Source organism: Ips typographus, linkage group LG7 (genome assembly GCF_016097725.1).
Source record: "Ips typographus isolate SLU linkage group LG7, UJ_Ityp_2.0, whole genome shotgun sequence".
Lineage (NCBI taxonomy): Eukaryota > Metazoa > Arthropoda > Insecta > Coleoptera > Curculionidae > Ips > Ips typographus.
The window spans coordinates 6,020,402-6,047,078 of NC_138428.1; the positions used below are offsets into that span (position 1 = coordinate 6,020,402).

General features: G+C 33.7%; 1 protein-coding gene across 1 annotated transcript; it reads right to left on the minus strand.

Annotated features, from left to right (window-relative positions):
* Window positions 1-707: 707 nt before the first annotated feature.
* Window positions 708-26,629, minus strand: smid (nuclear valosin-containing protein-like smid). Its single transcript, XM_081983960.1, has 13 exons — window positions 26,397-26,629; window positions 25,758-25,982; window positions 25,454-25,684; window positions 25,078-25,395; window positions 24,792-25,011; window positions 24,584-24,738; window positions 17,038-17,664; window positions 16,861-16,980; window positions 13,488-13,655; window positions 13,305-13,427; window positions 1,246-1,452; window positions 964-1,191; window positions 708-911 (listed from the first exon to the last, which is right to left on the minus strand). Exons 1-13 carry the CDS (start codon window positions 26,514-26,516, stop codon window positions 828-830), a joined length of 2,826 nt encoding a protein of 941 aa, XP_081840086.1. The 5' UTR covers window positions 26,517-26,629; the 3' UTR covers window positions 708-827.
* Window positions 26,630-26,677: the final 48 nt, after the last annotated feature.

Sequence of the window (26,677 nt, forward strand, 5' to 3'; positions counted from 1 at the left end):
ATCCCGATTTTCTTCACAATCTGAATTCATTTTTGCAAAATGTAATAAATACATAAATACTTAATTTTCACTGACAGAAAATAAAATTTGTCATTAATAAATAAATCGTTGCTATAGACACATTACTCGTTTCTTTTTTTTCTTCGGGTTGTCATAGGATATCTAGTATCATGGATATCTATGTTTATTATTAAGCGCACGGAAAGAGGGATCGGGAAAAAATTTCCGTGCGCTGTTCCGAAAATGTCATATTTACTGTATTTTATAAACAGTTGAAAATGTAGTATTTTCTGTCAAGTATAATAAAAATCCATTTGTAATGTTCTTATCATGTTGAACCGTAGGCAACCAGCAAAACACATGTGTAGTGAGTTTGATTAGATTTGTTTCGAAAGTTATTAAACTGAATTAAAATAAAAGATTGTAAAACTTTGTTGATTTGCCATTATAACATTTTCATGTTAGTTTACAGAACAGGCAGTTTATTTCATCTGTATAGCAGAATTGGAGTACATTTTTTGCCATAGAAGCAATTTAACAGCCAAATTACGCTGTCAAACTTTTCCGAACAGTAATTTGGCATTTTTAAACGACTGAAATCGGAAAAAAAACTATTTCAATTCAACTAAACTGGGTTTTATTAAATATTTTCCCCCAACAATTTCGAGCGTTTAATGTAGCGGGTGTTTCAACAAAAACAAGACACAAAATACTAAACTGTTTATTCAACGGTGACAATCAAAAACTCTATAACTTAACACTCATAAGAATGAATCTTAAAAAAATACTTTCGAACTGAAATTTTGAATAATTAAACTGACTTAAACTTAAGAATACTCCATTTCCTCGACCTCGGCCTGTTCGGGCACTGCCGTATACATACGCCGTAGCTTCTCGTAATGTTTTTGATCCTAAAGAAACTTTATAATTGCACTGAATGAAGAATGAAGGAAAAAAACTCACTTTTTCAGGCACTGACGGTCGAATTTTATCGGCGGCGGCCACAAAATGACGACTGGACACTTGTAAAGGTTTCGACGAATCCCCTGCCAGCATAAACTCTTTCAAAGCCAAAACGGACGCTTCGCGAACTAAAGCGGCCAAGTCCGCCCCTGTGTAACCTTTGATTTGTTCTGAAGTACCGATACTGACCAGGTCCACGTCCTCGTCAAGTTTTGGTTGAGTTCCGTTCTAAACCCAACAAGTAAACGTCAAATTGTTAAACAAAAAGTGGGAAACTGTTACCCGTGTAATAGCTCGCAGAATATCAACTCGGTCCTCGCGGGTAGGCAACCCGACATACAGGATTTTGTCTAGACGCCCCGGTCTTAGAACGGCTGGGTCGATTATGTCCGGTCGATTACTGGCGGCTAATAGGAAAACTCCTTTGCGTCCTTCCACACCGTCCATTTCTGTCAGCATTTGGTTGACGACACGCATTGTAGGACCACCCTGTACATGCATTTTTAGTTTAAATACATTAAAGTTTCACCTATACATTATGAATACCAAATACCTTGGAAACTATGTAGGTTGTAGTGTTACATAACAACCTGAGGGCATTATAGGCGGACGTTATCATAACGCCCGCTTTTTTAATATTAACAATGGCATTTTTATTCGTTCATGCCATAAAAACTACGTATTTCCTACCTTAGGATGCTCTTGACTTTTTAGGTAATAAACTTTCGTTAGCGTTTGCTGCATTTTCTTTTATACCTCTCAATTAACAATTAAACTAAACTTTCATTTAAACTAAAATTAATTTATCAAAGCTGAAAGTGAACTTACAAGCGAGCCCATTTATACTTTCAATTTACACTAAACTAAAATTAATTTTAAATTAAAGTTAAACCAACTTTATTAAAGTTCGGCTTAATTCGTTTAAATTCGTTGACTTTCGGAACTATCACTGTCATACTTGTCATCACTCATGATGTAAATTGCTGTCTTCTATTGCGATACGTAGTCTATTAGACTTGAATCGTCTATTTCCATAATTGGATTTTTTACCGAAAAAGTGGTTTAAGAGCAAATTTTTTAAATTATTTTAATGAAAATTTTCTTTATCCCAAAACACGCGTAATGACGATGACAATAGAAACGTCAACGTCAAACATCAACGTCGAACGTCCAGTAAGTCAAAACAGTCATTTATTTTTCTAATTATTAATTTGTAGTATAAACCTAAACAAGATTTCTTAGTTTAAATATTAATTTTAGTGGAAATTTAAATTTAACTTAATTCTTAAATGGGAGGTATAAAGCAGGCATTAGAAACACAGTTTGAAAGAACAGTCAAGGACAAAATCGCCTGTAAAACCCACTTGGAATGAGAAAATGACAGTTTTAAGCACATTTTTGGAATCCTCATTAAATTTCCTATCCACCAACCTAAAAAAACACTACCAAATTGAGTACAGTCAGAGAGAAAAACAGTGTCAAAATTTGAACTGTCAGAAACATAGTTTGAAAGGACAGTCAAGGACAAAATCGCCTGTAAAACCCACTTGTAGTGGGAAAATGACAGTTTTAAGCACATTTTTGGAATCCTCGTTAAATTTCCTATTCAGTTACTTGGAAAAACCGTATAAAATGTGGTTCAGTCTGGGAGAAAAGCAGTATCAAATTTTGAACTAAAAGAAACACAGTTCGGAAGGACAGTCAGGGACAAAATCGCTGGTAAAACCCACTTCTATTGAGAAAATGTTTGATTTAAGTACATTTTTGGAATCCTCATTAAATTTCTTATTCAATAGCCAAAAAAAAAACAAAAAACATATCGGTACAGTCATGGTGAAAAATGGTGTCAAATTTTGAATTGTTAGAAACACAGTTTGAAAGAACAGTCAAGGACAAAATCGCCTGTAAAACCCACTTGGAATGAGAAAATGACAGTTTTAAGCACATTTTTGGAATCCTCATTAAATTTCCTATCCACTAACCTAAAAAAACACTACCAAATTGAGTACAGTCAGAGAGAAAAACAGTGTCAAAATTTGAACTATCAGAAACATAGTTTGAAAGGACAGTCAAGGACAAAATCGCCTGTAAAACCCACTTGTAGTGTGAAAATGACAGTTTTAAGCACATTTTTGGAATCCTCATTAAATTTCTTATCCAATAACCTAAAAAAAATCACAAAATTCGGTACAGTCAGGGAGAAAAGTGCTGCTAAAGTTTGAACTGGCAGAAACACAGTTTGAAAAGACAGTCAGCGACAAAATCGTCTGTTAAACTCACTTGAAATGAGAAAATGCCAGTTTTATCCACATTTTTGGAATCCTCATTACGTTTTCTATCTACTAACCTAAAAAAACACAAAAAAAATTGAGTATAGTCAGTTAGAAAAACAGGGTCAAAGTTTGAACTGCCAGAAACACAGTTTGAAAGGACAGTCAGAACCAAAATCGCCTGTAAAACCCACTTGTAGTGTGAAAATGACAGTTTTAAGCACATTTTTGGAATCCTCATTAAATTTCTTATCCAATAACCTAAAAAAAATCACAAAATTCGGTACAGTCAGGGAGAAAAGTGCTGCCAAAGTTTGAACTGGCAGAAACACAGTTTGAAAAGACAGTCAGCGACAAAATCGTCTGTTAAACTCACTTGAAGTGAGAAAATGCCAGTTTTATCCACATTTTTGGAATCCTCATTACGTTTTCTATCTACTAACCTAAAAAAACACAAAAAAAATTGAGTATAGTCAGTTAGAAAAACAGGGTCAAAGTTTGAACTGCCAGAAACACAGTTTGAAAGGACAGTCAGAACCAAAATCGCCTGTAAACCCACTTGGAGTGAGAAAATGACAGTTTTAAGCACATTTTTGAAATCCTCGTTAAATTTCCTATTCAGTTACTTGGAAAAACCGTATAAAATGTGGTTCAGTCTGGGAGAAAAGCAGTGTCAAATTTTGAACTAAAAGAAACACAGTTCGGAAGGACAGTCAGGGACAAAATCGCTGGTAAAACCCACTTCTAGTGAGAAAATGTTTGATTTAAGCACATTTTTGGAATCCTCATTAAATTTCCTATCCATTAACCTAAAAAAACACTACCAAATTGAGTACAGTCAGAGAGAAAAGTGCTGCCAAAGTTTGAACTGGCAGAAACACAGTTTGAAAAGACAGTCAGCGACAAAATCGCCTGTAAACCCACTTGGAGTGAGAAAATGACAGTTTTAAGCACATTTTTGAAATCCTCGTTAAATTTCCTATTCAGTTACTTGGAAAAACCGTATAAAATGTGGTTCAGTCTGGGAGAAAAGCAGTGTCAAATTTTGAACTAAAAGAAACACAGTTCGGAAGGACAGTCAGGGACAAAATCGCTGGTAAAACCCACTTCTAGTGAGAAAATGTTTGATTTAAGCACATTTTTGGAATCCTCATTAAATTTCCTATCCACTAACCTAAAAAAACACTACCAAATTGAGTACAGTCAGAGAGAAAAACAGTGTCAAAATTTGAACTATCAGAAACATAGTTTGAAAGGACAGTCAAGGACAAAATCGCCTGTAAAACCCACTTGTAGTGTGAAAATGACAGTTTTAAGCACATTTTTGAAATCCTCGTTAAATTTCTTATCCAATAACCTAAAAAAAATCACAAAATTCGGTACAGTCAGGGAGAAAAGTGCTGCCAAAGTTTGAACTGGCAGAAACACAGTTTGAAAAGACAGTCAGAACCAAAATCGCCTGTAAACCCACTTGGAGTGAGAAAATGACAGTTTTAAGCACATTTTTGGAATCCTCGTTAAATTTCCTATTCAGTTACTTGAAAAAACCGTATAAAATGTGGTTCAGTCTGGGAGAAAAGCAGTGTCAAATTTTGAACTAAAGGAAACACAGTTCGGAAGGACAGTCAGGGACAAAATCGCTGGTAAAACCCACTTCTACTGAGAAAATGTTTGATTTAAGTACATTTTTGGAATCCTCATTAAATTTCTTATTCAATAGCCAAAAAAAACAAAAAACATATCGGTACAGTCATGGTGAAAAATGGTGTCAAAGTTTGAACTGCCAGAAACACAGTTTGAAAGGACAGTCAAGGACAAAATCGCCTGTAAAACCCACTTGGAATGAGAAAATGACAGTTTTAAGCACATTTTTGGAATCCTCATTAAATTTCCTATCCACTAACCTAAAAAAACACTACCAAATTGAGTACAGTCAGAGAGAAAAACAGTGTCAAAATTTGAACTATCAGAAACATAGTTTGAAAGGACAGTCAAGGACAAAATCGCCTGTAAAACCCACTTGTAGTGTGAAAATGACAGTTTTAAGCACATTTTTGGAATCCTCATTAAGTTTTCTATCTACTAACCTAAAAAAACACTACCAAATTGAGTACAGTCAGAGAGAAAAACAGTGTCAAAATTTGAACTATCAGAAACATAGTTTGAAAGGACAGTCAAGGACAAAATCGCCTGTAAAACCCACTTGTAGTGTGAAAATGACAGTTTTAAGCACATTTTTGGAATCCTCATTAAATTTCTTATCCAATAACCTAAAAAAAATCACAAAATTCGGTACAGTCAGGGAGAAAAGTGCTGCCAAAGTTTGAACTGGCAGAAACACAGTTTGAAAAGATAGTCAGCGACAAAATCGTCTGTTAAACTCACTTGAAGTGAGAAAATGCCAGTTTTATCCACATTTTTGGAATCCTCATTAAGTTTTCTATCTACTATTACTATCCTAAAAAAACACAAAAAAATTGAGTAACAAGAAGTAAAACCCACTTCTATTGAGAAAATGTTTGATTTAAGTACATTTTTGGAATCCTCATTAAATTTCTTATTCAATAGCCAAAAAAAACAAAAAACATATCGGTACAGTCATGGTGAAAAATGGTGTCAAAGTTTGAACTGCCAGAAACACAGTTTGAAAGGACAGTCAAGGACAAAATCGCCTGTAAAACCCACTTGGAATGAGAAAATGACAGTTTTAAGCACATTTTTGGAATCCTCATTAAATTTCCTATCCACTAACCTAAAAAAACACTACCAAATTGAGTACAGTCAGAGAGAAAAACAGTGTCAAAATTTGAACTATCAGAAACACAGTTCGGAAGGACAGTCAGGGACAAAATCGCCTGTAAAACACACTTGTAGTGTGAAAATGACAGTTTTAAGCACATTTTTGGAATCCTCATTAAATTTCTTATCCAATAACCTAAAAAAAATCACAAAATTCGGTACAGTCAGGGAGAAAAGTGCTGCTAAAGTTTGAACTGGCAGAAACACAGTTTGAAAAGACAGTCAGCGACAAAATCGTCTGTTAAACTCACTTGAAGTAAGAAAATGCCAGTTTTGTCCACATTTTTGGAATCCTCATTAAATTTCCTATCCACTAACCTAAAAAAACACTACCAAATTGAGTACAGTCAGAGAGAAAAACAGTGTCAAAATTTGAACTATCAGAAACATAGTTTGAAAGGACAGTCAAGGACAAAATCGCCTGTAAAACCCACTTGTAGTGTGAAAATGACAGTTTTAAGCACATTTTTGGAATCCTCATTAAATTTCTTATCCAATAACCTAAAAAAAATCACAAAATTCGGTACAGTCAGGGAGAAAAGTGCTGCCAAAGTTTGAACTGGCAGAAACACAGTTTGAAAAGACAGTCAGCTACAAAATCGTCTGTTAAACTCACTTGAAGTGAGAAAATGCCAGTTTTATCCACATTTTTGGAATCCTCATTAAGTTTTCTATCTACTAACCTAAAAAAACACAAAAAAATTGAGTATAATCAGTTAGAAAAACAGTGTCAAAGTTTGAACTGCCAGAAACACAGTTTGAAAGGACAGTCAGAACCAAAATCGCCTATAAACCCACTTGGAGTGAGAAAATGACAGTTTTAAGCACATTTTTGGAATCCTCGTTAAATTTCCTATTCAGTTACTTGGAAAAACCGTATAAAATGTGGTTCAGTCTGGGAGAAAAGCAGTGTCAAATTTTGAACTAAAAGAAACACAGTTCGGAAGGACAGTCAGGGACAAAATCGCTGGTAAAACCCACTTCTAGTGAGAAAATGTTTGATTTAAGCACATTTTTGGAATCCTCATTAAATTTCCTATCCACTAACCTAAAAAAACACTACCAAATTGAGTACAGTCAGAGAGAAAAGTGCTGCCAAAGTTTGAACTGGCAGAAACACAGTTTGAAAAGACAGTCAGCGACAAAATCGCCTGTAAACCCACTTGGAGTGAGAAAATGACAGTTTTAAGCACATTTTTGGAATCCTCGTTAAATTTCCTATTCAGTTACTTGGAAAAACCGTATAAAATGTGGTTCAGTCTGGGAGAAAAGCAGTGTCAAATTTTGAACTAAAAGAAACACACAATTTAAATTTAATTTAATTCTTAAATGGGAGGTATAAAGCAGGCATTAGGTTTTCTAAAATTTTATCCAACTTTTGCCATTTTCCCTGACTGACAGGACTGTCAAAGTCACAACATTTAGGTGAAATAAACAGTAAACAACATACCGGTAAAGGTATAACTTACTTTTCAATGCCAGAAACAGTAAATAATGCTGAATTAGATGAAACATAAAACATTGTATGCACCACAGGCGTTATGGAGAATCTAATGTCCATCTGGATGAACGAGGGAAGGTATCAAAAGAAAGACCTGTAGAATGTGACAGAAACTGGTTATTGTCAGCTTCTTCTGTCACATTCTATCAACACTTCTCCTCAGATTTCCGTTCCCTGCTTTCAAAGGCCTGATTGACATTATAACAACCTTGGTACATAAATTGTTAGAATTTGTTATAACTAATCTTAAATAAGACGAGTTAAAATTATGTCTAGTTTGTAAAAAGATAAAATTACCTTTTTGTAATATTGTACAAGTTTGTTTTAGTTTGAAGTTGATGTTGTGTAATTTTTCGGGCTGTCTAATTTAATTTTCTTATCATAAAATAAAACGTTCAAAGTTATTACTCTGTTGCTGCATAGATTACATTTAACTGTAAAAGTTCTAAAGAAATGTACGACAAGTTTAAAAACATATATGAGAAACAAACAGAAGACGAAAAATGTTATTTGATGCAACAATTTTTTAATTTTTCGTACAGCAAAAGAACTGACATTTTAATGCACATTAGGAAAATTGAAAACTTGGCATGTAGGCTAAGAGTACTTGGACAAGATATCCCAGCCAGTATGTTGGTATCTAAAATACTTGCAACATTACCTGATCAGTTTAGAAATTTTGCTACATCTTGGGAAACCACTTCACAAGGTGATAAAACCCTTGATAATCTCTCAAACAGACTACAACAACAAGTAAATAAGAATAAAACAAGATTTGGAGGAAAATGTTTTAAATGTGGCAAGGAGGGACATATTGCTCGTTATTGTGACAAAAGGTCATGTAGAATATGTAAAAAAACAAATCATGTAGCAAAATAGCTTTTCTATGTGAAGATATGAATTTAGAATCAAATACAGCAACTTTCTTCATTGACTCTGGAGCTTCATCGCATATGACAAGCAATAAAAATCTGTTCACTTCATTACAAGCAGATTGTTCAGATGTTTTAGTAGCCAAGAAGAATTCATCTATAACATCAGAGGGTAAAGGATTCATTGAAACAGACCAATGTGTTCTTGAAATTGTGCTGTATGTTCCGGAGTTAAGCAAAAACTTATTATCGGTCAATAAAATTACTGAAAATGGTGATGAGGTAATATTTACAAAAAGCAAAGTGGTCGTTTCTAAAAATAAACTAATGACAGAAAGAAGGGATCAAAATGTTTTGTGGCATAAAAAATTAGGCCATCTTAGTGCTAGCAGTATGAAAAAACTACAAGATTTTTCAAAGGGCATGATTTTAAATACTGTAGAATGTGACCAAAAGATAAAGGATTGTGTAGTTTGCTTACAGTCTAAGCAAACTCGTAAACCCTTTAACAGCACTAGGAGCAGAGCCACAAGACCATTAGAACTGATACATAGTGATGTGTGTGGTCCAATTGAACCAGAAACCTGGGATGGCAATAGGTATTTCTTGACAATAATGAATGATTTCACTGATTACACTCAAGTTTACCTAATGAGACATAAGAGTGAATCAGCTGAAAATCTTAAAAACTACATACACAAAGTGGAAGCTTGTCAAAATTTAAAAGTCTCAAAAATACGGTGCGATAATGGAGGAGAAGATAGCATGAGAGAGAGAGAGAGAACAAAATAGCATGTAAAACCCATTTGAAGTCACCGAATCGTGTTTCTAAGCACATTTTTGGAATCCTCATTAAATCTCCTATCTAATGACATAATAAAACACTTCAAAATCGAGTTCAGTCAGGGAGAAAAACGATATCAAAGTTTGAATTGCAAAAAAAAACACAGTTTGAGAGAACAGTCAGGGACAAAATAGCATGTAAAACCCATTTGAAGTCACCGAATCGTGTTTCTAAGCACATTTTTGGAATTCTCATTAAATTTCCTATCTAATGACATAATAAAACACTTCAAAATTGAGTTCAGTCAGGGAGAAAAACAATGTCAAAGTTTGCATTGCAAAAAACACAGTTTGAGAGAACAGTCAGGGACAAAATAGCATGTAAAACCCATTTGAAGTCACCGAATCGTGTTTCTAAGCACATTTTTGGAATTCTCATTAAATTTCCTATCTAATGACATAATAAAACATTTCAAAATCGAGTTCAGTCAGGGAGAAAAACGATATCAAAGTTTGAATTGCAAAAAACACAGTTTGAAAAAACAGTCAGGAACAAAATAGCATGTAAAACCCATTTGAAGTCACCGAATCGTGTTTCTAAGCACATTTTTCGAATCCTCATTAAATTTCCTATCTAATGACATAATAAAACATTTCAAAATCGAGTTCAGTCAGGGAGAAAAACGATATCAAAGTTTGAATTGCAAAAAAAAACACAGTTTGAGAGAACAGTCAGGGACAAAATAGCATGTAAAACCCATTTGAAGTCACCGAATCGTGTTTCTAAGCACATTTTTGGAATTCTCATTAAATTTCCTATCTAATGACATAATAAAACATTTCAAAATCGAGTTCAGTCAGGGAGAAAAACGATATCAAAGTTTGAATTGCAAAAAACACAGTTTGAAAAAAACGGTCAGGAACAAAATAGCATGTAAAACCCATTTGAAGTCACCGAATCGTGTTTCTAAGCACATTTTTGGAATTCTCATTAAATTTCCTATCTAATGACATAATAAAACATTTCAAAATCGAGTTCAGTCAGGGAGAAAAACGATATCAAAGTTTGAATTGCAAAAAACACAGTTTGAAAAAACAGTCAGGAACAAAATAGCATGTAAAACCCATTTGAAGTCACCGAATCGTGTTTCTAAGCACATTTTTGGAATCCTCATTAAATTTCCTATCTAATGACATAATAAAACATTTCAAAATCGAGTTCAGTCAGGGAGAAAAACGATATCAAAGTTTGAATTGCAAAAAACACAGTTTGAAAAAACAGTCAGGAACAAAATAGCATGTAAAACCCATTTGAAGTCACCGAATCGTGTTTCTAAGCACATTTTTGGAATCCTCATTAAATTTCCTATCTAATGACATAATAAAACATTTCAAAATCGAGTTCAGTCAGGGAGAAAAACGATGTCAAAGTTTGAATTGCAAAAAAAACACAGTTTGAGAGAACAGTCAGGGACAAAATAGCATGTAAAACCCATTTGAAGTCACCGAATCGTGTTTCTAAGCACATTTTTGGAATTCTCATTAAATTTCCTATCTAATGACATAATAAAACATTTCAAAATCGAGTTCAGTCAGGGAGAAAAACGATATCAAAGTTTGAATTGCAAAAAACACAGTTTGAAAAAACAGTCAGGAACAAAATAGCATGTAAAACCCATTTGAAGTCACCGAATCGTGTTTCTAAGCACATTTTTGGAATCCTCATTAAATTTCCTATCTAATGACATAATAAAACATTTCAAAATCGAGTTCAGTCAGGGAGAAAAACGATATCAAAGTTTGAATTGCAAAAAACACAGTTTGAAAAAACAGTCAGGAACAAAATAGCATGTAAAACCCATTTGAAGTCACCGAATCGTGTTTCTAAGCACATTTTTGGAATCCTCATTAAATTTCCTATCTAATGACATAATAAAACATTTCAAAATCGAGTTCAGTCAGGGAGAAAAACGATATCAAAGTTTGAATTGCAAAAAACACAGTTTGAAAAAACAGTCAGGAACAAAATAGCATGTAAAACCCATTTGAAGTCACCGAATCGTGTTTCTAAGCACATTTTTGGAATCCTCATTAAATTTCCTATCTAATGACATAATAAAACATTTCAAAATCGAGTTCAGTCAGGGAGAAAAACGATATCAAAGTTTGAATTGCAAAAAACACAGTTTGAAAAAACAGTCAGGAACAAAATAGCATGTAAAACCCATTTGAAGTCACCGAATCGTGTTTCTAAGCACATTTTTGGAATTCTCATTAAATCTCCTATCTAATGACATAATAAAACACTTCAAAATCAAGTTCAGTCAGGGAGAAAAACGATATCAAAGTTTGAATTGCAAAAAAACACAGTTTGAGAGAACAGTCAGGGACAAAATAGCATGTAAAACCCATTTGAAGTCACTGAATCGTGTTTCTAAGCACATTTTTGGAATCCTCATTAAATCTCCTATCTAATGACATAATAAAACACTTCAAAATCGAGTTCAGTCAGGGAGAAAAACGATATCAAAGTTTGAATTGCAAAAAAAACACAGTTTGAAAAAACAGTCAGGAACAAAATAGCATGTAAAACCCATTTGAAGTCACCGAATCGTGTTTCTAAGCACATTTTTCGAATCCTCATTAAATTTCCTATCTAATGACATAATAAAATAAATAATACATAATAAAGCGTTTCCTTAACAAAAAAGTGCTATAAAAATGGAAACTTCATAGATTGGTGCAAAGCTAGAGGTATAGTTGTACTATACTCTCCTCAGCAAAATGGTCGATCTGAGAGGCTAAATCGAACCATAATGGAAAAGGCTAGAGCCCTTATATTTGAGGCAAACTTGGACAAGGTTTTCTGGGGTGAAGCTGTATACACTGCAACTTATTTGTTAAATAGAAGCCCTTCAAGTACTATTGATAAAACTCCTATTGAAATGTGGAATGGAAAAAAACCTGATTTAACAAATTTACAAATCTTTGGATGCATAGCTTATGCGAAACTGGGACCAACGAAGAAGCTTGATTATCGTTGTGATGAGTACATTTTTGTTGGATACTCTTTAGAAAGTTATCGCCTGTGGGACAATAAAAATAGAAAAATCGTAACTTCCAGAGATGTTATCTTTAAAGAACCAGTGGTTAGACCAGAATTTAACACAACTAAAAAAACCGTGTTTCTGTAAGATAACCTAAATGAAGAGATTGAACCTGCTTCAGATGTAAATTTACCTGAAAATGTCATGGATGAAATCTGCAATGAAAATGTACCAAATGAAGAAGTATCTGATATCCAAGAAGAAATCGAAAATAATGTTCAACGATTAAATGAGTACGTAATGCTGTCATACAGCGAAGCTATAAATGTGGCTGAAAAGCACAAATGGGTTGAAGCAATAAATGAAGAGAAGGAGTCATTAGAGAAAAATCAAACTTGGATGTATGTGGACAGAGAGGCGGCTAAAAGTAAGAAGATTTTAAGTAGTAAATGGGTTTTTCGAATTAAAGAAAATAATAAATATAAAGCTAGACTAGTAATTAGGGGATTTGAGCAAGAACAGGAAATAGATTATACGGAAACGTTTAGTCCAGTCATAAGTACAGCTCCGTTAAGAATTTTGATTGCTTTAGCTGCTAAAAACAGTTTAATAATTAGGAAATTCGATGTCAAAACGGCCTTTTTGTATAGCGAATTAAAAGATGAAATTTTTACGGAAATTCCAGAGGGTTATTCGAAAGTAAATTGTGAAAATAAAATCTGTTTGTTAAAAAAAGCATTGTATGGGCTTAAACAAAGTCCAATGAGGTGGAATGAATATTTTACTTCTGTTTTAAAATCAATTGGTTTGATACACCTTAAAAGTGAACAATGTATATTCAAAAATGAATCCTCCACCTTATTTCTAGCGATTTACGTAGATGATGGTCTAATCTTAGGAAATGATGAGGAACAGATTAATATTTTGATTCAGAAATTAACAACTAATTTTGAGATAGTGTCCTGTAAAAATCCAACTTCCTTTTTTAGGTATTGAGATTTGCAAAGGCAAAGATTCTATTAAACTTTCTGTTGCTGTTGCTGATTACAACCCAACATGAATAACTTACCTCACGAGAGTCCGAACGTTTCGGACAGAGGGCGTCCAATTCGTCAAAAAAGATAACGCAGGGAGCAGAGTTTCGGGCCCGTTCAAAGCACACTCGTACCGCCCTTTCACTTTCGCCAACGTACTTAGTAAATCACATTAAAAATATTAGTTAAATTGCGTGTATCACCATCAAATCCCTTACCATGTTGAGCAATTCGGGACCTTTAACGGAAATAAAGTTAATTCCGGCCTCGTTCGCTACAGCTTTGGCTAGCAATGTTTTTCCGCATCCGGGCGGTCCACATAATAGCACCCCAGCCGGAATGTGCAACCCCAATTGTTCAAACTGCTCTGCATGCCTTACGGGAGCCTGTAAAATGATTATTAATTCCAAAGCAATATAGTGAATGACTGTGAGAGCTCCCGAGGAGATATAGTCAAAATTTTCCCCTTTGAGAATGACGTCAAGCAGGTGAAAAAACAGGCATGTCTGGAATTAGATCACAAATTTGAACCTACAAATGCTTTGAAAAATGAGTAATCATGAGAGTTTCAGTTGACATCTGGAAACTGTTTCTTTTCGTACTCGAAAAAAAGCAGCACATTTAGAATTAGCATTTGGGCCTTCTCATTGTAGCACAGCATTTTTATATCTTTGATATTCGTTTAAATCAAAGTGACAGTAAATGTCAACGTTTTTAATTTGACAGGACGACAAAATTAACAACGTACCTTTTTTGCTAAAATTGTCTATTTCACATGTTTGATATGCGCGAAACAAAGATGTAAAAAGATGACGTCATTCTCAAAAGGTAAAAATCCAACTATAGTAGCATGGCGGGTTGCCTAAATAAGTAAATTTTCAATTTCTCCTACTACAAACCGGTAGAAAGTTTTCTCACATATGTGAATTTCAACAGATTGGCGATTTTGAGTGATTTAATATAATAAGTTGATTAAAGTTTTGCTATTTGTTTATTTATGTGATTAATTCTGTGTGTTCAGTAGTTTATTATTGTCAGGATCTAATATTGTTATGGTGGACTGGAAATCTCAATATACAGGGTGGTCCAGTTTTAAATTCACCAATCCATAGCCAATCAAAAAATAAGTTGACTTGAATTATGTCATTTTTCTGAAAAGTGCTTTCTAAGTAAAATACATTCCTTCAAATTTCTGTTAAAAAAATTGTCAAACCGTTGGAGCAATATTGATCAAATTTGGAACAAGCACTTTATTACACGTTATTACGGTCAAAGACCCAAAACTAACCAACCCAACTTAAAAATTGTCTTGGAAACGGAAAATTCCCTTAAGAAGTTTAAAAAATATTATTGTAGCCAGTTTTCATAGTTTCCAGACAAACTAAAAGACTTAGAAAAGATAAAAATTTCAGAAGTTTAAAAATTGTGTTTGTAACCAGTTTTCATGCAAATCGAGATACTTTAATACTAAAAATTGACTTGTAGACATAAAAACTACTTTTTCAAGAATTTGTTACAACAAATTCATACATTTAAACCTTAAAAATTGACTTGAACCCCAAAATGTGACTGAACTAATGAAAAGTGACATCAGAAGCTTAAAATTTGCATTTGAAGTAAGTTTTCATAATTTGAAGACAAATTTCAATATTTTAGTCTTGAAAATAGTCTTAGATGCAGGACATTAACATTAGATTCATGAAAATTGTCTTGAAAACGAACTGTTCGTGCTTTTTACTTTGCTTTTTATTTTCTTCGAATTCTGGACTATTTTTAGTGCTTCAAAACTGCTTTCAGCTTGGAAAATCGAGTTTCAAGACATAGCAAACTTAAATAGCTATTTATGTAACCAGTTACGAAAAGATCGATTTTGTGTAACGAATGAATGTTTGTAGGGCGAGCGCAGCGAGGTCCTACAATTTGAATGAGTTACACAATAAGACATTTTCGAAACGTGTTGCATACATAATTTTTTATAATTTTGACCAAAAAGCGGTAAAAACCATCTTTTTAAGTGATTTAACACAAATATTCACTTTCATAGCACCTTGTATAAACTGTGACAACGACATGTTATGATGGATGTCGCCCATATGTTTCTACGGAAATGCATAAAAACAGGGAGTGATGAAATGAACTTTTCATAACTAGTTACATAAAGTAAAACGTTTTGTCACTCTAATCAGTTTTGAAAAGTGTCACTTTATATGCCAAAATTAGAAAAAAACAATTTTTACATTCTTTATAGACTTAAAATAGCATTCCAAGCTTTGTCACTATTAAATCGACTTCTAGACACCTTAGTGCTAAAAATTGGGGTATTTCTTAATAAACTAGACTGTTTTTAGTGTTTTAAGGCTGTTTTCAGTGCCTCAAATCGAGTTTCAAGACTATCTTTACAAAGTTTTTGACTTATCAGGCCTAAAAGCCAGTTTGTCCACTGACCATAATCTTGAAAATGTTATTTCAAGCTTCTTCACTATTAAATTGACTTCTGCACTCATAGGTGCAATAAATTGTAGCATCTCTAAGAAATTCAGACTGTTTTTAGTGCTTTTTAAGACTGAAAAATCGAGTTTAAGACTATTTCCAAAAGTCAAGTTTCTTCAGTACTAAAAGTAAAAAATGTTGGTACCAAATGCTACAATAATAGTCTTGAGAACTAATTTTTAGAAATAAAATAGTCCGAAAATTTAATTTACTTCTAGACTTGTTGTCCAGTTCCGAAAATTGAGTTGTACACCAACAAGTCTTGAAAAGATACTTTTGGACTCTCTTTAGTCCTAGTAAAGTCAGTTCTAGCATTAAAAGTCAACTTTTATACTATTTTTAGTAGTAAAAAATGAGTTTCATGCAAAATACAATCTTTGTCTTGATTTCCGGACTTTTTTTAGTTCTTGAATGCCAGTTTCAGACACTCAACCAGGATGGCAGAATGGATGTTCAGTTTTAAACTATAAAACAATTTTTTAAATTGAAATTTGGAGGACTGTATCTTTCTTAGGAAACGTTTCTCAGAAAAATGACACAATGCAAGTCAACTTATTTTTTGATTGGCTATCGAATGATGAATTATTGACACTTAAAACTGGACCACCCTGTATATTATCACTTTAATAGGATTTGTATAAACATTTCCAGGAGCCTGGATATGAGGTCTCAGCATATCTATTATTACAGTTGTAAGCAAGTTTTGTAGTTTTACTTCCGACTTAGACAAAAATGAATTCAAGTTACTTTCTCGTATATTTTGGTATTTAAATGGATTAATGCACATCCTTTTCAGCATCTTCCAAGTCCACAATAGATCGATTTAACAAATTGACGTTAAGTAAGGGGTTCAAGTAGGTTATTCATATCTTGTTTTCAAAATAATCGATCGTAGATCACTTTTGCTTGCAATAAAGTAGTAAAAAAACAACAAACGCAAACTGCAAACGACATTTAGCTTCAAAAATTGTAGATTATTTCACCGATTTATGAAAATACAAGTCTTTTAGCGTTAAGTGAAAAGACGACATTTTCCCACAATGCACCTAAATTCATCTTCCTGATACCCATGAAGATAAGCGCGCAGGACAGAAAACTTACCAAAATGGCCATTTGAAGTTCTTCGCGGACGTCGCGAAGCGACCCAACATCGTCCCACGTCGTGTCAGGCACGGTGGCAAAGCCTTCGCGTTTTGCTGAGGGTTGAACCTTCTTCAGAGCCTGAGTAAATATTTGTTTTTTTAATATTGTATGTCAGTTAGGTTGGTAGTAAATTACTTGGGCGAAATCGTCCATTGTGATGCTTAAATCTTGTAACTGTTGGTCGTTAATGGGAGCGGAGTCATGCAACCAACTTTGCAACTCTTCCAGGGTGCTCAAAGGTTTCGGTTCGTCCACTGGCATTTCATCTAAAGGCGACTGTGACTCCTCTTCCACTATAATGTCCGGCTCCACTTCCACACTAGCTAGTGCTGCAACTTCCACATTCTCTTTAGACTCTTCCACTACATCGTCTGCCAACAATTTATCCTCTTTGTTTTGATCGTCTGTATCGTCTAACACCACCACGGAATCTCCTGCAGACTTCTCCTCAGCCTTGGGCACTTCATCATCCACCACGATCTCGTCTTCTTTTAACGAAATTGAATTAACGGCAGACTTTTCGGCTTCTTTCAATTCCGCGGCAGCTTTTAGTTTGGCCGCTTTTACTTCGCCAGCCCGTTGAACGGCCAACGCTTCATCTATTTTGCGTTGCTCTTTAATAGTGTTGAAAACGCGATTTACGGCCGCCATAGCCGCCTCCCTTATAAGAGAGAGCAGGTCGGCGCCCACGTAGCCTGGAGTATGTTTGGCAATCTTTTCAAAGTCAAAATCACTAGCCAAAGTTAGATTTGACGTCAAAACCTAAGAAAAGTAATTTTTGTTAGAGGTTGATTTATTTATTTTTTCTTTTTGTGTAAATTCAAATTTATAAGGGATGCCAGGGATATTCAGGTAGAGGTAAAGGTAAAGATGTCAATTTTTTGATAATAATTTTTTAGAATTGTCGGGGGCAATACCACAAGAGCTCAGATTTAGCCGGGTAATTTTTGTGCTTGTCTTAGAACACTTTCTTTTTGGTGTAACTGCAAGAGACCTGCTGTAACTAAATCACGAGAGCGCAGCTCGAGTGATTTTGCCAAACAGGTCGAGTTTTGTACCACAAAGAAAGTATGAGAAGACAAGCGGAAAAATTATCCTGTTAAAAATCTGAGCTCGAATGGTATTTGATAAGACAATTCCATGAATACAATCAATAATATAATAAGACTGCGACTGCCTTGTACTGGCAGAAATACATTTTTCTGGTTCTTTTGATTTTCTGCAGTAGAACTCTATTCGAAGAGAGCCATAACCAAAACAATACGAACAAACATCAAAATTGACAGTGCCAGCAAAAATCTCAAGGTGAGACATTGCAACAATAGAAGTGTAGTGAAAATCCGTGGAAACGATGAAATCAACAGCAAAATTTATCCGATTTTTTTATCCGCTAGCAAACTCTCTTCCTTCCTTCTTAGCCGATAGCAAACCGTGTTTTGATGACGTATATATGGCATTTTTTGTACATGAGTGGAATTGTCAGACATATATCTAATTTTCTTGCGAAGCTAAAGCTGCGGACTGATGGAAGAATAGAAAGCTCCAGGGCTGGCCGGAAATACGATAGTTTTCGCCCCCTCGTTTGATGTTCGAGAACTAAAGCTAAAGAGGGTGTAATCTGCATTGGGCAGTTCCAGTCAGGTACCAATTGGAAGCATTTGTTGCTAGTTGGGAATGCTGCAAAGCTGTCTAACAGATTTCATCTTTGAAGAGCTCGAAACTGAGCTGATTGCTGCTGTTCAAAAACGATACTGATACCCCAATGATGTTGGGAGCGAATTCCAGAAAACCTGAAGTAGGAGTCATAGTGCAACACACCACGTGATCGTGTCACGTTTTGTTTCTTGGACTAATTCCGTAAACGTGTCAGTGACAGTAAGTAATTGGGCTAATATAGACAGTAGTTTATATATCTGCAATCGTTTCTGGCAGGGTTCAGAGGATATATATCCAGTGATATATATCATGATAAATATCATGATATATATCTTGATATTTACAGCTTGATATACAGGGTAATTCAAATTCCACCCTCACCATTGGGATCTCGGAAACTATAAGAGATACGAGAAAGTTTAAATTGGGGCAAAGTTGCGCAATGTAAAGCTCAACCAAATGCAGTTTTAAAAATTTCGATTTTCCGAGTACTTCCGAAGATATCCGAAAAAAACTGAAAATTTGATTTTTTGTTTTTATTTATTTCTAACCTTATTTGAAGAGATATCCCAAAACTAAAAGCATCTTTTCATTGCCACTTTTTCCTAGCTATTCGATGATGGATTCAAATTTGCCACACGACGTTTCGTTTTTTGGCAGCCATCATCAACTTTATTTTTTCTTATGGGCGCCATATTGGATTTTTAGCCCACCAAATAGTACGTTTTATTCTGATTTTAGTGATGTATAATAACTTATGATTTGCTTCATAAATAACAAAATAATTCAATAAAAACTATTTTTACTTTAGTTATTGGCTTTGAGTTAATGGGCCGTTTTAAAAAATGTCATTATTTGACAGTACTTGTCAAACACGATAATTCGGACGATCATTAGAGCGTCAATCATAGTTAAAAATGTATCTAGAAAAGAAATCCCCGCAGAAAATGTTATTATTATACAAGCATTGCTGAACTATTTAGGTTAATCAGAAAAAGAGATTTGTTAGCATTATCTCTAACTTAAAAGGCTTATTTATGTTTCCAAGAGAAAGATCATCATTTTAGGAACTTAATTTTTTTGCCAAGTTTCAATTTTTTATAATGTTAAGTGCAAGTTTATAGTTATTTATACAGTAAGTGACAAACCATTTTTTATTCATTCATATTTATTCGAGTGAATAAACCGGTTTAAGTCACGTGTCTTATACAGTATTTTATTAAATTTCGACTTCTTATATTAAAAAAAAAAACTAAAATTACAGTTCTATTAAATTTGCACCGCGCCCCGTAGATGTAACATTGATGTTTGTTTGTTACTTGTTTACATCTGTAAATAGGCGAATGTCATTGAGAGTGATTTAATAGTTATTTATACAGCAAGTGACTTAAACCATTTTTTATTCACGAAAAGAACAACTAGGTCCACAAGAGTAGCGAGTGGCCTAAGCTCTTCGAGTGAATAAACCGGTTTAAGTCACGTGTACACCTTTGTGACTAAGTATGTTCAGGCCAATTGCGTGTGACAAGTACTACCAAGTAATCTTCATAAAACGTCTCATTAACTCAAAGCTAACTAAGGTAAAATCTCTAAAAGCTCTAATGATCGTCCGAATTATCGTCTTTGACAAGTACTGTCAAACAATGACATTTTATAAAACGGCCCATTAACTCAAAGCCAATAACTAAAGTAAAAATAGTTTTTATTGAATTATTTTGTTATTTATGAAGCAAATCATAAGGTATTATACATCACTAAAATCAGAATAAAACGCACTATTTGGTGGGCTAAAAATCCAATATGGCTCCCATAAGAAAAAAGAAAGTTGATGATGGCTGCCAAAAAACGAAACGTCGTGTGGCAAATTTGAATTCATCATCGAATAGCTAGGAAAAAGTGGCAATGAAAAGATGCTTTTAGTAGTGGAATATCTCTTCAAATAAGGTTAGAAATAAATAAAAACAAAAAATCAAATTTTCAGTTTTTTTCGGATATCTTCGGAAGTACTCGGAAAATCGAAATTTTTAAAACTACATTTGGTTGAGCTTTACATTGCGCAACTTTGCCCCAATTTAAACTTTCTCGTATCTCTTATAGTTTCCGAGATCCCAATGGTGAGGGTCGAATTTGAATTACCCTGTATATCATGTGATATGATATTTATATAAATATCATGATATTTTCAAACCTTGGTTTCTGGTATCCGATCTATTCATTTAGTAGTAGTGGTAGTCGTGTATGTAAACATTGAGCGCCAAACAATTACCCTGTTAGTGTCTGAATAGAAGAGTTACTGTAGTAAAGTCGTTAGTTTTGTTTTAGTTTTAGTTATTTCTCCATTTATAAAATAACTTGGCATCCCTGCGAACTATTTTTTTGTAGTTTTTATTTGAAAGAATGGATATTAATCAAGATAATCACTCTCGAGAGAGTTTCGATCACATAATATTGAAATTAGACAAATCACTAGAATTGTGTCGTCCAACGGTTCAAGAAAGGAAATTCTTGGAACAACCCAGTCCTGAGAGTGATTGTTTTAACAATATAAGATATACAGGGTGGTCCAGTTTTAAATGTCAATAAGTTACCATCAAAAGATAAGCTGACATGTATTATGTGATTTCCCTGAAAAACGCTTTTTAAGCACCTCATATGCACACCAACCCCACAACATAGCAATTATGCAGAACCTAATTATTCAACAGGAACCGGATGCTAGAACTAAAAGAAAATACCCTGAAGTAACCTTAATGGAAAAAATCATTGCTAAAAAAAATACACCAATAAACAACTGAAATGAAGAACCAAGTCCCAAAACCTACTTAAAATTTGTAAATTGAACCATTACTGTTAAGTTAGAACTAGTTACTCAAAAAACATGTTTTTTTTTTTTTGTATCACCTTGCAATATGCAGGAAAATGTTGAGTTTGGTATAAATTAAGTTAAGAAAATTTTTGTATTCGGGCAGGAAGACCCCGGTCGTTAGCCCTTTGACAATTGTCAATAAAGTATGTTTGTTGTTGTTGTTTTTGCTTTTTAAGGAAAATACAGTCCTTTCAAATTTCAGTTTTTTGTTATAACTGTCAGACCGTTGGAGCAATTTTGATCAAGTTTGTAACAAGCACTTATGAAATTTAAAAAATTCTCCAGTGCCGTAGATACAGAAAGATTGTTTTCATTTTTCCGCCTTATTTTCTAAGTCACTAGATATTTTTGAAAAATGGCAGTTTTCTTTTAATTTTAGTTGTTCAAGCTGAAAAAGAAAGTATCTCTTATAAAATTCTGATTTGAAACTTCGTTTACGAGATAATTGAGTTGGGTAACGTTCAAAGAACCAAAACCTACCCAACCCAACTTAAAAATTGTCTTGAAAATGGTGAAAATTGACTTAAGAAGCTTAAAAAAATAGCTTTGCCAGTTTTCATAATTTCCGGACAAATTGGAAAACTTTAATGTTGAAAATGGACTTAGAGAGTAAAGAAACCAATATGTTGGCTTTGAAACAATGAAAATTGACTTGAGAGGTTTAAAAATTGTCTTTCTAACCAGTTTCACAGTTTCTGAACAAATTGAAAGACTTTAGTATTGAAAATTTACTTGTAGACATGAAAACTACTTTTTCTAGAAGTTTTGACTACAATTTTGCACATTTAAACCTTGAAAACTGACTTGGACACTAAAAAGTGACATTAGAAGCTTTAAATTTTCTTTTGAAATAAGTTTTCATAATTTGAAGACAAACTTCAATATTCTAGTCTTGAAGTTCATACAAGTTGACTTCAAGACTATCTTTACAAGTTCCTTTCTTATTTCCTTAAAAGTTTAGACTATTTTTAGTGCTTCAAAACTACTTTCACATTGGAAAATCGAGTTTCAAGACCATCTTCACCAAGTTTATGACATTGCAGGCTTAAAAAACAATTTTTACATTTTCCGTAGGCTTAAAAATGTCATTTCAAGCTTTATCACTTATAAATTGACTTCTAGACACCACAGTGCTAAAAATTCGAGCATTTCTTAAAATGCTAGTCTGTTTTAAGCGCGCTAATGTGGTTTTAAGCCTGAAAAATCAAGTTTCAAAACTATCTTTACAAAGTCTTTGACTTATCAGGACTGGAAGCAAGTTTGTAGCTTGTACATAGTCTTGAAAATGTCATTTCAAGCTTCTTCACAATTAGATTGACTTTTACACTCAATGGTGCAAAAAATTGGACCGTTTCTAAAAAATTCGGTTTTTAGTGCTTTTAAGACTGAAAAATCGTGTTAAAAACTACAAAATAGCAAAATCATGAAAATTGATCAAAACATGAAAATTGGTTCAAAAACTAAAAAATGAGCAAAATCATGAAAATTTATCAAAACATGAAAATTGCTTCAAAAACTAAAAAATAGCAAAATTATGAAAATTGGTTCAAAAACAAAAAATAGCAAAATCATGAAAATTGGTTCAAAAACTAAAAAATAGCAAAATTATGAAAATTGATCAAAACATGAAAATTGGTTCAAAAACAACAAAATAGCAAAATCATGAAAATTGGTTCAAAAACTAAAAAATAGCAAAATTATGAAAATTGATCAAAACATGAAAATTGGTCCAAAAACTAAAAAATAGCAAAATTATGAAAATTGGTCCAAAAACTAAAAAATAGCAAAATTATGAAAATTGGTTCAAAAACTAAAAAATGAGCAAAATTATGAAAATTGATCAAAACATGAAAATTGATCAAATCATGAAGATTGGTCCAAAAACTAAAAAATGAGCAAAATCATGAAAATTGATCAAAACATGAAAATTGGTCCAAAAACTAAAAAATAGCAAAATTATGAAAATTGATCAAAACATGAAAATTGGTTCAAAAACTAAAAAATGAGCAAAATTATGAAAATTGATCAAAACATGAAAATTGGTTCAAAAACTAAAAAATGAGCAAAATCATGAAAATTGATCAAAACATGAAAATTGGTCCAAAAACTAAAAAATAGCAAAATTATGAAAATTGGTCCAAAAACTAAAAAATAGCAAAATTATGAAAATTGGTCCAAAAACTAAAAAATAGCAAAATTATGAAAATTGGTTCAAAAACTAAAAAATGAGCAAAATCATGAAAATTGATCAAAACATGAAAATTGGTTCAAAAACTAAAAAATGAGCAAAATCATGAAAATTGATCAAAACATGAAAATTGGTCCAAAAACTAAAAAATAGCAAAATTATGAAAATTGATCAAAACATGAAAATTGGTCCAAAAACTAAAAAATGAGCAAAATCATGAAAATTGATCAAAACATGAAAATTGGTCCAAAAACTAAAAAATAGCAAAATTATGAAAATTGATCAAAACATGAAAATTGGTCCAAAAACTAAAAAATGAGCAAAATCATGAAAATTGATCAAAACATGAAAATTGGTTCAAAAACAAAAAAATAGCAAAATCATGAAAATTGATCAAAACATGAAAATTGGTCCAAAAACAAAAAAATAGCAAAATCATGAAAATTGATCAAAACATGAAAATTGGTCCAAAAACTAAAAAAAGACTATCTATGATAGTAAAAGCCAAGTTTCAGACTCTTTAGTAATGAAAGTAACAAAGTTTGGCACTAAATGCTACTATATTAGTCTTGAAAGCTAATTTTTAGAAATAAATTAGTCCGAAAATTTAATTTGGACTGTTTTGAGTGTTTAATTGATTTCTACACTTAATTCGGTCAGGAAAATTGAGTTGTACACCAATTTGAATGGAAAATACAGTTTTGGGGTTTCTTTAGTCTATTTTTAGGAGTAAAAAATGAGTATTATGGGCTATAATCTATATCTTGATTTCTGGACTGTTTTTAGTGCTTGAAATACAGTTTCAGACAATTCAGAATGAAATTTGGAGGAATGTATCTTCTTTAGGAAGCGCTTTTCAGGAAAATTACATAATGCATGTCATCTTACCTTTTGATGGGTTATCAAGTGGTAAATTATTGACATTTAAAACTGGACCACCCTGTAGATATAAATATTATACTACAACTGACCTTTAGAATTTGTTCACGAGCTTTGAGGTCTGGAATCCCAAGACAGATTTCCCTATCGAATCTTCCGGCCCTTCTAAGGGCCGGATCGATTGAATCGGGTCGATTTGTAGCACCAATCACCAGTACTTGCTCCCCATTTTCGGACGAACTTAGATCTGTAAGAAACAAAGTGAAACTTGTATAATTTTTTGACTCAAAGAAAACCCACCATCCAGACAACTGAGCAGCTGGGCGACGATACGACGTTCCATCTCTTTTTGGGCGTTTTGTCTGTTGGGAGTAATGGCATCGATTTCATCAATGAATAATACACAAGGGGCAGTATTACACGCCCTCTCGAATAATTCGCGTATTCGTTCCTCGCTTTCCCCTGATACTCCCGCCACCAGTTCTGGAGCGGCCACTTTGATAAGTTGTACTCCCAATTCCTGATAAATATATTAGTTGCAAATTTTTGAAAAAATCTTATTATTAACTCAAAAAATAGTACTCACCCCTGAAATTGCATTGGCCAGTAAAGTTTTTCCACAACCAGGAGGTCCGTGCAACAAAAACCCCCTTGGAGGTGAAATCCCCAATTTCTTGTACAATTCAGGAAGTTTGATGTGCAACAACAATTTGCACACATCCTCCAACGTCTTATCCAGACCTCCAACGTCTTTGAAGCTCACTTGAGGTTCTTGTATATTTTCTTTTGTCATTTTCTTCCGTTTTGAAGCTGGCATCGCCTTGGGATGTAACATGGCAACGCCCAATTTACGTTTTTTTGACTTGTCCGCCGCAGGTAAATCGGACTTGAGTTTCGGGTAGGACTGTTAAAAAATTCATTTCACTCAAAGATAAACCAATCAAGGTTTGCTTACTACTAACCATTGTTTTATTACTGTTGGAATTACTCTGCTGAACTATAACCCCCCTATTTTGTGAAGTTGAAGCAGAGGGCGCTGCCCCATTACTTTTCTTGTTGCAGTTATTATAAGCGGCTTCCTCTTCACTGTCCTCACTACTGATGTCAATCAGCTCATTATCCATGATCTTGGGTTTGACTAATGCCTGTCTTTGGTACATATCGTTCAAGGTGTTGTTCAGAGAGTTTTCACCCTATAAAAACAAACCACCACCAGGTGCCGTTAGCAACACAATGCTTAGCACCACTACTGACTTAAAAACTTACAAACTTATCAATTTCACTGTCAGCATCGCTGTCACTCAACAGCTCTTCATCTGAGCTATCTTTGTCGTCCACACCATAGCTGCGCAGCACTATGGAGTAAGCTTTTTTCACTGAAGCTCTAAAAGCGCTTCGTTTCCGTTTACCGTATTCGCGATAGGTTTGTTGCAGTTCATCCGCCATTTGATCAATGTCCACATAGGTTTTATCAATGTTGTTTTCTAGATACTAGAAAAAATCCAAATGCTGCATTTACACAAAATGTCCTTCCTCTCTTTCCTCCAAAAATACACTATGCAATATGCAAATATACAAACAAATTCAAATAACTACCTAAAAAGTAATTAAATGCAAGGTTTGTCATAATAAAATATTGAGTAATATTTTAATGGGTCCATTATTGTCCCATTGCTTCTTTTTACTGTGTAATTTTTACTTCTGCCTTAACATTTTCAGACACACTTTTGGTGTACTTTCCCTTGTTACTTGATTGCTTCAAAATACATAACTCATACCCCCTTTAGGACCCAATTTCAACCATTCAATAGTAAAAATGCTACTGTACTAGACTCCGACTACTACTACAAGACCCTTTTAGGACCCTCAACGCCATAAACAAGCTAAAAGTCAAGGATTGTTTACCTTCTGTACTCGTGGTACGATGGTTGTGTCTGATAGATACGGCATTTTCACTGCGTTCTTCTTGCACTTGGGGCTACTAACCGAAATAATTTCGATGCTAGGATTCAAAATGTTGTCCATTTAACGCACCGGGACGTGGAAAAACACATAAAACCCGGTTTTTACGGGTATTTTCGACCACAACTACCAACAGGGCCAACAGCAACGCATTTCAGACGCATGCAATGTTGCCGCTTTTCCAACCGTTAGCCGTCACTTCTATCAGTTGTCAGTGTCGATTT